This window comes from Nilaparvata lugens, chromosome X, assembly GCF_014356525.2.
Source record: "Nilaparvata lugens isolate BPH chromosome X, ASM1435652v1, whole genome shotgun sequence".
NCBI classification, from domain to species: domain Eukaryota; kingdom Metazoa; phylum Arthropoda; class Insecta; order Hemiptera; family Delphacidae; genus Nilaparvata; species Nilaparvata lugens.
The window spans coordinates 93004692-93018197 of record NC_052518.1 but is presented as its reverse complement, the minus strand read 5'-3'; the positions used below and the strand labels follow the sequence as shown (position 1 = coordinate 93018197).

The window sequence follows — 13506 nt, the reverse complement described above, 5'->3', positions numbered from 1 at the left end:
TCCTCGTATTTTCAACCTTTTGCCTAGTGAAATAAAGGATGCATTACGCTTGAATAGATTCAGACACTTGACCAAGAGTTGGCTATTGGAGAGGAATGAAGTGGAAACATTGTTTCAATAAATTTCATCTCAGTAGATTATTTTAGTAATTTTATTATGTATGTATGGCATTTCAACACGCTCAAATTACCAGATTGGATTATTTAAGCTCAAGAGTTCAATTCAGCTAAATTTATTTCTTATATTTCATAGCTTTATCTAATTACAGTTTTATTTCACATTCTCTCTCATTATTGTTCAGATTTTAACTTGATAGTTTCTAGTACTAGATCTGTTCATATTTACTATTCATATTGAAGGCATTATATTTATAGTTTATATCTACGTTTCTATTCATGCAGAGCTCTGCTGTTTTATTTTTGTTTAATTCTTATATTTGTTTAACACTGTAACCATACTATTCAAGAGAATTAAAAATGCATATGGAACATGAACGACCCCACACTGTAGTAACTCAGGGGTTGTTAAAAGCAATATTTTTCCACTATTTTCAGTTATACATTGTAATATATTGTAATTTAATGTATTTTTTGGAAGAATAAATTTCAATTTCAATTTCAATTTTAGGATGCAACGAGTCCGGACCACTAGTTTAAAAATGTGAAACACTCCCTACAATTGCTTTTCATCAGAAAGTGTAATGCCAGATCTTCTCAATGTTGTAATTATTATTCAAGACAAATTACGGTATTGATCTTTTCCACCTTCTTTATTGATTTCTGTGTTTTTCAACCAGGCTGAGTAAAGTAATAAAACGAGTAGGTTCAAACGATTACATTATATCTAGTAAGCAAGTAATGAAAATTATGTAATATTTGTATTATCTCTCTCTATCATTTCGATAATGTACTTATTGTATAAATAAATTAAGAATGAATAATGAAGAGAGAATCTGATTTGAAATTAAACAATGTAATAGAATATCACAAAGCCCATTACTAGAAGAATTCACTAGAAATTAAGAAATAGTTTTAAAATATTGGTAAATTATTACTAACAAGAATAATGATTATCCCTATGCCTATATTGAAAAACAATGATAGCGTCCATATCTCAGAGGATTTCTGTTCACTGCTATGAGAAAAATGTTACTACACATTCCAGATCAAAGATTCCACAATGTTTTTGCTGTTATTTAAAGTCATTTCCGAGACAGTGTCACATAATAATTTATCGATTAAAATTATCAGAGAATGGAACTCTCAGAGACACCCTCACTGCCTCATCATCTCACCATGCAGCGATCAGTTATGCACTACTACTTTGAAATGGACTGCTTCCGACACAATAACTGAGTCATATAAGGTATAGGACTGACAAGATATCACACTTTCAACTGTTCTGTAACTGTTAGTCCATTGTGTTCAGCCAAAAAAAACTGGACGTATCGATAAGTCTACAAGTTGTTGAGAATCGAGAGTAGAAGCACAGACAAGAAGTCTAGTATCTGTGGTATATGTTATTTTGTTTAAATGTCTAATCTAAGATTATACTCGAACAGTTGTCGGTATATTCTATATACACATTTTAATATATCATCTCTTTATATGGCTACTACAATAGTTAGAATGAAATAGAAATTATCAAGTGAACTATTTTCATACATTTTTAAAGACTGAATAATATGGATAATCAATCAATACTAATATATCATGAACATCAACAATTGATTCAATTTTGTTTATTCTATTTCGTTTTGACATGAAAATGCTTATAAGTAGTTGTAACATCAATTGAATTAATGAAACATGAAAAATGGTATTTGACAATTTTATTGCATTCTAATAATTAAAATTTATATGTACATTATAGTATTTTTTAGAAACAATATAAAAACATGAAATGTCACAATATTTTAAACATTTCAAACAGCGAGTTTTGGCCTTTGGACATTTCCAAGTTTAAATTTATTCAAGTAGCCCATACAAGCAAATTGATTTTATTATAGTATTCATCTACATTATAACTTATATTCTTCATAATCTACATCTACATTATAACATTCCAATCTATATCTACATTATACCTGCCTGATGTTCTTGAGCCGTTGTCAGTGGTGTGAGACAGGATCTGATTGATACCACCACGGAATCAATGATAATAAGATAACCAGGAGGCATCAACCGGACCCGGTCACACAGAGACTTGTAGAAACAGACTCCAAATCTGCGATGCGATAACTGAGTCTCTACACAACGTTGATAACAGAGTCTCCAAACCTGTGATACATGTGTGAGTGGTCGCGGAAGTGTGGCGAGATACATGAGACATGATAATTTTTTTCAGATCATTGATCTTTGAGATAGAGCTCATGAAGTTAAAATTTTCGGGATAGTGAAGTGCAAGTTATAATGGCAGTGGAGAAAGATATGAGAACAACGTTGCCGATCCTCACTGTCTTGTCAATGCATTCTTGAAGGTAGCTGATACAAGATTATTGATGTTATATTGATTGTTTATTCACATTTAAAATAATCAATTTTATTTTATTAAGCAAGAAATTATATTTTTTGATCATTCCATAATGAATTTTTATAAATACAATGAAATAATTTGTTAATTTTCAATTCTGAATTGTTAAAAGATGATCTGGCAACAGAGCAAAGCGAGAAAGAGATAGTGCAATCCGCTTTGTTGAATGATAGACAAGGATATCAATACCATCACTAATCAAACACTGCCATTATAACGTGGACCTCACTATAGACAATGTCCTTTTGGGGCACTAAAAGGCTAAAAAAAAACATTCTACTGGTGATATTTTTCAAAGTTTTTCAATTTGTAAACTATCAAGCCCTTATGGAACAAAATCTGGAAAGAACAATAGAAACACCTTATGACTTGCCTGTAGCTGTTCACACTGAACCAGCAAAAGAACACGTTCAATGTGAATGTTTCTAAGGATCTCTCCAAATTGTTTTTTTTTTTTTTGCTCATGCATGATCTCATGTGCACTTGCACAAATGTGCATCCAATGTGATCATACCCTAAGAGTTTTCTGCTAACACATGAATACTTGTTAGAACTAGCACAAATGATTATTCAACACTGAATTTTTGCACTAGCTCGAACTAATGGCACGTTGCTAGTCCTGGATTTTAGTTTCTATTCAATCGACCCATTATTCTAGGACCTAGTGAGTATTATCAATGATCTAAATGAAAGCGATTTGATATTTTGGGAAACACCAAATAAATAGAACAATTTGAGGAACTAGTTTCGGTAGTTACACTATTATCAATATCTAGTGAACTGGATGCTTAAATATTGAACAGCAGAGTATAGTATAAGATGATGCCCTATGATCAGCCATTGGCTGTTGGTGGATGAAGGTTGTGCTTGACTGTCATTGTCAGTATGGCAGAGACTGAACACAGAAAATTAGTATATTCTCGGCCACCCTCTGTTGGTTGGGGGAGCTTTGAATCAAACATCATACTCGAAAATGTGTTGAAATCCAGATTTCACCCATAGTATCCCTGCTTGTCGTAGGAGGCAACTAAAAGGGACTACAGGGCAACACTCGAGGTTTTCTTGCCTTCAAACCCACGGGATTGGCCCAATCAGAGCAGTATTAGAGGTGCAGAAATAAAAGCCCACGAGACCAGAAATGGGTGAAACTCCAGGCACAAATGTAGGTCAAGAGGCTGAGTCGAGGGTGACTTGGTTCCTAGAGGCAATTTGGTGACCCCTCCTTCAGTGGAAGGACCTACAGAGAAATCTAGGAGTGGAACTCAAGTAGGTAACGAATCTGTGGGTGGAGAGGACAAAACTCACCACTGCTCAAAGAAGGGCGGCCATTCAGGCAATACTTCTTGGGATAGGTGAGACTTTTGTCCCTGTAGAGTTTCGGAGGAGCAAAAAGGAAAAACTAAGAGACTAGAGATGAGTGAAACTCCAGGCACAAATGTGGGTCAAGAGCTGAGTCGAGGGTGGCCGGGTGCCGGACACCCTAGAGGCAGTTTGGCGTCCCCTCTCTCAGCGGAAGGACCTTTAAAGAAGGCCAGGAGAGGAACTCATGTAGATCACGAGGACTAATCAGTCTGAAAAGACTGCAAGCATATATCACACTGGATTGCGACAAGCAATCAGGTGATGAATGGGATGTTAGCATAGGGGAAAACTCCTGGTTCTTGTAAAGGACACAGGTATTGGTTTGCCTAACTAGCAAAGTTACTTGGGAACTACTTGGGAACACAATGAGCTTATGTTGACGTGTGGGGTTCTCTGAAACTTTGGATCCTTGAATCCGTCCCTTCAAAAAAAATAAAAATAGAATAAACATAGAATAGAAATAGAATAGAAAATAATAGAAATAATGATAATAATGATAATAGTCTCGGCCAATGACAGTCAAGCTCAACCTTCATTAGTCAACAGCTAATAGCCGAACAGAATGTTCCAGTATGGTTCCAGCCACTATATCCTCTGCTGCTCCATTTTTGGCTCTAAACTTACTGGAAATTAATATTTCTGTATGTAACTACTGAAACTACTATCTCACTCTGAATGTTATAATGAATAGATATGGTATTGACAATATCAAGTACTTTTTTATAGTAACATTTTCAATCTTATTCCTGGTAACTGTGGTATTTATGGGATGTTTTTTAAGCATCACTTATCTTTTATACAAATGGCTCTTACAAGAGATATTTGATATTTATTAAATACATCTTACATTGCCAGGTCTGACAAGACCTATGACAAACACATTATTTAAAATTGAACAATACAAAAAAAACACTTCTCAATTAATTAAATAGATTGAATATATTAAATGATGAAACATGTTGTATGAGGAAACTCCATTTGACAGCAAAAACATCACTAATAGATAAAAAACTTTCTCTAACACTTAATTGACCTTTTAAACACATTTGTCAACATTGAAGTTTGGTCACCTAAAATTCACCTATGCATTCACCTTCTTCTTGAAATTGGGGTTGCATCCACTGTGAAACACCTTTTTTATCACAATAGATTACAATATTGCTATAATTATTCAATAAATTCTACAAAGTATGGTGATTGATCCAAAGTGATGTGTGAGAAACGACCCAGGTAATGTATATCTTAATTGCTGATGGAAATCTCATGATCTAAGATGGATGTTAACCTGGTCAGCTTCCACAGAGCGCATTCTTGAAACAGTGTTGATTGAATAAGATTACTGGTATGATGTACAGGAATGTCACAGGCTTTGTGGAGAGTTTTCATGAAGTTTATTAAAAAAATAATGTTGTATTTTCTGTAACTATGAAATTTTGCACAGTTAGATTTAGTTATTTCGATTAATTATTCACTGTAAGTTTAATTTATGATTATTTGTATGCAGAAGATGTAACGTTGTTGTGTGATTTGGATTTTTGTACTCTTTTTACATGAATAATAAGAACAATTTGATTTGATTCAAGCTTGTAATTTTTTAGTAGGGGGTCTATCAAACTATTGACTGTCTAACAAACAACGAATGAGCCAGCAAACTAAACAGAAAAACGAAAAAAATAACAAACCACCAAATCACCTTTCAAGCAACAACAAGCAAGTTCATCATTTTCTAATCTCAGCACTGTGTGGGAGGGAGTGTAGGGACATAGAGTGAGAGACCATGATGGAGTGGCACAACCTAATATACGAGTAAATGATTTGACTAAAACTTGTATATTTTATCCTTTAAACTATGTTATGTTGCTATGATAATGATTCCTCTCAGAAGCAAATTGTCACCAAGGTGCAAGAAGTCCGGCAACTATCTCAATTATGTAAGGAAGCTGATAAGTCTCATTCATCTTAGAAGCTTCCCGAACTTTTGGAACAGTACAGTTATTGCGATTGTTGAAATATAAGCCAATGGTAATGGAATTTATCACTACTTAATCACTCTTTCCTTATTTCATAAGACCCAATGAGTATTAGTCAACAGTGTAATCATTATATTTCAAATGTTGTTGAGAATCAAGAGTGGAAGTTATTTGGTTTGAATGTAAGATTAGAATCATCATACTATGCAATCTGGATTAGATCTCATAAACTGATATACATTTGAACAATTGAAATCATAGAAATATTTCAATACTCATCCAATAATGAGGGTGCTTTGATTTTCGAATCTTGCACACACAAATATGTGTGTATAATCTTGAATTATAATTTTGAATTACGTTCTTATAAATGTGGGCTTCATAGCCCTGAATAACAAAAACTACTGTTTGATATACAAGCATATACTTGGATTATTGTTCATTCTTTGTAATAATACTGGTCATTCATGATCTCAAAGTTTCCTCTTAATTTCTTCCTCAAAGTTGTGGTACTTGATACATTATGGTGTAATTAAGCATACAGTTGAATGTCATCAAATAATAATGACTATTCACTGAATTCAAGTTCAATATTCTACTATAAGCTATAGGTGGTCATTGTACATGCTAGGCAGAACATGAGTAGCTGGTTTGCCAGTGGGAGCAGAAGAGTGAATAAAGGACTCACCATTTGCCTGTTGCTGGATGTTTTCTCCGGGAATGGATGCGAATCCCATTGCTTGCCTCGGATCCAATTGTTCTAGAGACTTCCATGTCACGAGATGCGAAAAAGGGCATTTCCTGAAAAAAAAAGTATTTCCTTTCGCAAATGTCCAATTGCTTTCAACATGTACATATAAAAGGTGGGTACAGATCTCATTGAATAATAATTATAATACCAATATGGTCACTTAATGTGAATAAGCAGGTGTTCTATGATGGATGCAACACCAGTGTTATTGGAGGAGGTAAATTCAGAGTCCTCAAACTCCTATGTTGACACAAGTGTATTTGAGGCCAAATGAAAATGTTGGTTGATAAAATCAAAACTCTCAATATACCTTAGAAGACAAATTATAAGAGTTCCTCTTTCAAGAACTTTATCAAATCTTCAAATTGTGAAAATTAAAATCAATATTTCCATAAAGCAATTTCCATCAATCTTGTTCAATTATTTCTATACAAATAATTGAATCAAATTTCAAAATCATGCAGTGAACCTGATAAGTCTCATTCATCTTCAAAGCTTTTTTTTATTTTCGGTAGAGTAGAGTTACTAGAATTGTAGAAAAGTGCAATAATTGAAATATTCATAGATGTGTATCAGAAGGACATGTAAAGCTGTCGGTCCAGGCTGACTAAAAAAGCAGTTGTTGGGTTGTGTCATGTTATGTGATTCAGATTAGATCTTACTTTATTAATATACATATTGGACATTTTTAATAATCATAGAAACATTATCATAATTATTCTATGAAAAGGGTACTTCCATTTTTGATTCTTGTACACACAAGTAGAACTGAAAAAACAATGTAATACTGTACTGCTACAAATATATACTTGTATTATTTTATTCTTTGATATACAATTATTGTTATACTAATACACATGATACATAGACAATAATTCCAAATCAATTGATTCACCAATTTTGTACATACAAGTAGTCCTGATGAGCAATGTTACATACAATATACTTATTTACACCAAAGCTCTGAAACTCTGCAGAGTCTGTGAATGGATTTTGAAAAATTATTGGTCGCGTGCTTTATTGATGAGATTATCCATATTGAGGATATGACTAAGGCCGGTCATCTCCTATCGTTGTTGAGTGGTCTTCAAGTGACTTACGATCATGGACAAGCTCTCATGGGTCACTAAAAAACTAAGTGACCCAAAGAGGGCTTTTCCTAGGCCGGACATCACAGATCATCATCAGTGTGGTCCTCCAAAGCTGTGGCTGGATTAGATTACATGTTATACAATGTATTTACGTATGTTACAGAATGAGGTGTAATGTTAATGAATAGGTGCTAAGAAATTATTTAAAATAAGAAAAATTTAATATATTAGACTCAATAATTTATAATGGTTTTGAAAAGATAATGTTAATGAATTGAATAATTTCTTATAACTTCCACTCTAGTATTTTTATGCTCAACTGAACTTCTTACTACAATACAAATAATAAGCTGACAAAAACCAGATTTAATCATAGTTAGATAGTTGTAAAAAGAAAATAAACAGAAGTTTATGAAGTGAGTTGGGAAAGTCTTATTTTGAATTATAAGATGTTTCCATATATACTTGAATTATTCTGAAATTGAAATTTGAAATTGAAATTTATTGCCAAAACAAAATTTCAATATTACAATATATTAAGTTACAAAGTGTTAAACAAATAAGCAAAACTCAAACTTAATTATTAGATCAAAACTTAATTTATCTTTATTTTGGCGACTGCTGGCATAAGTAAGAACTTGAGAGCCAGCAGTGAGTTTACATTATTAGATTTAACAAGTTTAGCGCTTAACTAAAATTTGTAGAATACTTATTCTATTTGGCTTTTTAAATAATTATATATATATATATATATATATATATATATATAATATATATATATATATATATATGATTGAACATCATCAAAAACTTACGAATAACTAAAGAATACTTAAGAGTAACTAAATCTATTGTAGCGTTAATTTAAAAAAGAAATTCCTGTTTATCCACTCTTCCACAGTTTTGTGATATTTACCAGTTGGTTTTTCTATAATGAAATTTGATGGAACTAAGTTGATGAAAAGATTACAGTAATAAAAGAATTGATGCCTACATTTAGTGAGCTTGATCAAAAGCATATTGTATCTATTGAAATGATTTACTCGCATATTGTAAGGGGTAGTGCGAGCTGAAAATAGAGAGTGATTCTTGTTTATGTAGAGTATTACGGTTTTCATGAACGTTTGCCTCAATGTTGGTACATCAAATTCAATAAAAATATCTCGGCTTGGGTACAAACGTGGTCTCCCTAGAGCTGCTCTTATAATATGTTTTTGGAGGACAAACAGTTTTCTCAAGTGCGTATCAAAAGCTCCACCCCACACCTCAATGATATATTGGAATAAGGAATGTGCATATGCAAAATAAATTTTTCTTATTATCTCCCTGTTTTTAATTTTATTTATTTTATAGAAAATATAGATGAGATATTTCAATTTTGAGGAGAGGTACTCTAGGTGAATGTTCCATTTGATATGGCGATCTACAAAAATACCAAGATATTTTATAGATTGCACTCTTTCTAAAGGTATATTTTCGTGGGCGACCTCATTCATTATTTGGGTGCCATTGTTATTTTTCTTTGATTTTTTTATAGAAAGTTTAAGATCTATTGATGGTTGACCAATTACGGTGGGTGAGAAAGTTATATATTTAGTTTTCTTTGCATTTAGGGTTAGTATATGATCTTCAAGCCATTGCTGAACTATTTTCAAACCATTATTTGCAACTTTGAACGTTTCTTCCCATGTGTCTCCGCTAAAAATCAAAGTTGTATCGTCGGCGAAAGATAAAATAGTACAATTTTCAAGGTTTAATTTTAACAGGTCGTTTACATAGATGAGATACAAAATCGGGGATAGTACTGTCCCTTGAGGAGTACCGAACTGAGAGGTGTAACTGATGTCTGTCTGTCCATTTAAAGTGAGATACTGTTTCCTATTCGACAAGTAAACTTGAGAATAACTTATTCACAGAACCTCTTACACCCACCCTGTCCAGTTTATAGAGGAGTATGTTGTGAGGAACTGTATCAAAGGCCTTGGATAAGTCCATAAAAATAGCCAGTGTTTTTTTGTTTCTATTAAAGTTATCAAGAATTATATTGTTGAGATGGATTACCGCATCTTTGGTTGAACTATTTGCTTGGAAACCATATTGATTGTTGTCAATGATTTTATGTTTATCTAGGAAACTCATTAATCTGATTTTCAAAATTTTTTCTAGTATTTTAGAAATATTACTCATTAAACTAATCGGTCTGTAACTATCCGGGTTTCCAAGGTCTCCAGTTTTTGGTAATGGTATAATTTTAGCTTCTTTGAATTTTTTAGGGAAATATCCTTCGCTTAAACATTTGTTAAATATATGAACTAAAGGTGAGGTTATAGAGGGTGATATTTTTTCGAGGAAAGGTCCTGTAAAGTTATCAACACCTGGTGTAAATTTATTCTCGAGTTGATCTATTAATAACTCTATTTCATAATCGTTTGTGGGAATGAGGAAGATACTTTTTACATTAGGATTTGCTATTGACTTGGGAATCTCTATATTGTCTGTATTATCGGTTATCTTTTTAGCGAACGATTCTCCAACACCAGCGAAATATTTATTATGAGTAGTAGCATCTAGATTTATTGATTTTGAATTTTTTTTTTCATTTTTTATAGGTTTTTTCTTGTTACTTATTTTTATGGTTTTAGTTCTAGCATGAGTTAGGTCTGTTAGTCTTTTAACAAAGTAGTCCACCATCTCGTCAATATCCATTGAATCATATATCTCTTTCCATGATTCTTTTTGTAAATCAGAGATTAGATTTACATAATCAATTATGCTTTTTGATCCTACATCGATATGTGCTGGTTCCTCATTAATATTCCTATTGAAATGCAGCGAAACACTAAAATGGTCCATAATATTTGTTTTCAGAATAGTCCCTCTAACAACATTATTATTATTATTCTCTTCTCCCTTGTAAAATATGTGATCGATACAAGTACTGGTGCCATTTACAGACCTAGTTGGTTTATTGATAAAAGATTTGAAACCATTAATATGCATTGTGCTCAAATATTCATTTGAAAGGCTATTATTAGCAAGAATATTTAAATTCATATCACCCAATACTATTATGTTGTAAATATCTTTCATACTCTTCAGAAATTCGTCTAGACTTTCGATAAAAGTTTTTAAGTTGAGGGATGGAAAACGATATATTGTAATTATTAAATATTTCACGTCATTAATCCAGCAAGCCATACCAATACAGTTAGCTTCTTCAATATGGACATTAATAAGCTCAGTTTTGATATTATTTTCAATGAACAAGCATAATCCATCACATTTCGAGTGTTTACTATTAGCATGAAAAACATTGTAACCATCCAAAAAATATAATTGAAGCAAGCATCGTCTGTGATCCACGTCTCAGTTAATGCAATCACATTGAAGCGAAACTTTATATTACCTATGTAGTGTACCAATTCCTCAAAATTTTTATTAATGCTTCTGATGTTGGTGTGTAGAATATTTAATTCCACGCCAACACTCTCAGACTGGTGAGGTAAAAAACTGAAAACATCATTTACTTCGATTGTATCGTGAAACCCTATAAGGACGTCAATATCCCAATCAGACATAAACGTAAGAAAAGTGAATAAACGTATATTTTGTAAAATAAAATTTCAAAGTGGTTAAGAAATTAAAGTAAAATGAAAAATAGAGAGAAAAAAGTATTGGTTTTCTGATGAAAAGAAAAAAAAATAAAAATCAGAGAGAATCAAGACATGGCCAGCCCACCGGTCCAGACAAAATGAATGTATGTACATCGACTTGAAACCTACCAATTTAGTTCATGCACAGAAACCTGTGATCAAATCCATTTGAATAAAATAAATCAATATTACTGAGATGATAAGGACAAACAGAGAAGTGGAAATCAGCATTAATTTGATTGAATCAATTGTTAGAAAATATTTCCAATTTTTCAATCAATTGTTAGAAAAATCTATTATCAATCCAAGTATTATTTTATCAATATTAAAGGCCTTCAATTCTTGAGATTCAGAGAGTAGTAGCAACAGAGGTAATCGTGTCAATAATCCTCATCAACTAGCGTACTAAATATACCTTGTAGATAAGATAGGAGAATTCATCATTTTTCTCATAATGATAAAATATTTTCAAATTATAATGATTTATTATTAGGAGTTATTATTCTCTCTTAACTAGGCTACAGCAAATTGAAAAGCAAAGAATAGTAATTACGTTACTACAAGTAATAGGCCTAGCATATTGGCAAAAAAAAAAACAAAAAAAACAATTGAAACCTTTCCCACTTAATTGATACATTATTATCAATTGATAGAATATAATTAATAATTATCGTATAGAATATAATTAATTATCATAATTGGAAGATAGCAGAATGGAAATTATTCCTAAATTTATTTCAACAATCATACGCAATAATAAATAGTCTATTTGAGCTCATCAAAATAACAATAATTTACCTTGAGCAAATTGATAAGAATGTAGCCAAGAGCCATACTTTGCAACTGAAATTCAAATAAAATAATTTATAATGATAATATTCCTCCTTCTCTCTAATTAACTATTTCATTGAACGTTAATAAAATGTTAACTTAATCTGGACAAACAAATCATGGTTTTATGTGTCATAATTGGTATTTTCTTCATACAGTAATTGATCTATATTATTTTTTACTTACACCGACATTGTCCTTATTTCTATTTGTGAGCTTGTTGAGGTCCTCCTCACACCTGATAATATTAACAGGACCGCCGTCCTCGTACCTGACTTTGATTCGGTCCACTCGGTCGATCCACACATGTCGAAACCCATTCTCCCGTTGTATCATCTTGGCTCTGCCGAACAGCTTACGTCTCTCCGCCGTTATAGATTGGTTTATGTAGATTGGACTATTTCCCTGCATGTTGATATGTTGAGTTGAAAAGTCTCTACATTCTTTCCTCTTTTTGAGCAAGGCATCCTTATTTCCTCGACAGACAAAACGAACAATGATGCCGGGCGCGGTGTTGTCTCTTCTTCTGGGGAGGCGATGACATGCATCGATCGATCTGCGGTCCAGCTTCACATCCAATGCTTTACCGATCCCCAGTATTCGACTCTGCACATCCTCGTTCTGCAACTCCGGAACACCGTATACTTCAAGGGTATTTCTCCGACCATATTGCTCCCGATCATTTTTTTCTATTCTTAGATATGCAATTATCATACTAATATATGTACTGAACAAAGCTCAGGCTAGAGCTACCAGAGGACTGTAATTTACTATTTAAATAATCAAATACAAACAAGGGGCAAAATTTAATCTTCAATTTGAGCCAGGTTATTTGTACAGTTAAACTCTGCATCAATGAACAATAAAAAAGAGCAAAAACTCACCAAATTCATTCCAATCTTGACTACTTGCCCTTCGAAGCCTTTATTAGGTGTTTTGGTCAGGTTCAGGGTGGGATGAAATCGGGAAAAAGACAGGTTTTTGCTTCCGGGCTGCCTTTTCATGTTCAACTTGCAGGCTATACACTGTGTTTCGAACAAAGCTCAAACTGGATTCTTTATAAATTCAAATCTGATCCAAATTAATTCAATTCAATACTATTCATGCTGTTATATTCATAATTCACACACACAACACTCAAACAATTATTTACAAGAAATTTCTGATCGAAATTACATGACAAACACAATTTTGGTCTTGCAACAAGACAACCGGCTGACGAGACAAGACAGACTGAAATCTAGGACGACAAGGCCAAAGCAGAAGGATGGTCTGCGCTGGCGCAAACACAAGCCTACTATTGGCAGAACTGCAGT

General features: G+C 32.7%; 1 protein-coding gene across 1 annotated transcript; it reads right to left on the bottom strand.

Moving 5' to 3' along the window:
• Positions 1 to 12361: 12361 nt before the first annotated feature.
• LOC120354692 lies at positions 12362 to 12904 on the bottom strand. Its single transcript, XM_039442111.1, has one exon. It carries the CDS (start codon positions 12902 to 12904, stop codon positions 12362 to 12364), a length of 543 nt encoding a protein of 180 aa, XP_039298045.1.
• Positions 12905 to 13506: the final 602 nt, after the last annotated feature.

What these genes read in the sequence shown, in the direction of transcription:
- LOC120354692 (XM_039442111.1), bottom strand. Translation starts at nt 12,904, where the DNA reads ATGATAATTGCATATCTAAGAATAGAAAAAAATGATCGGGAGCAATAT.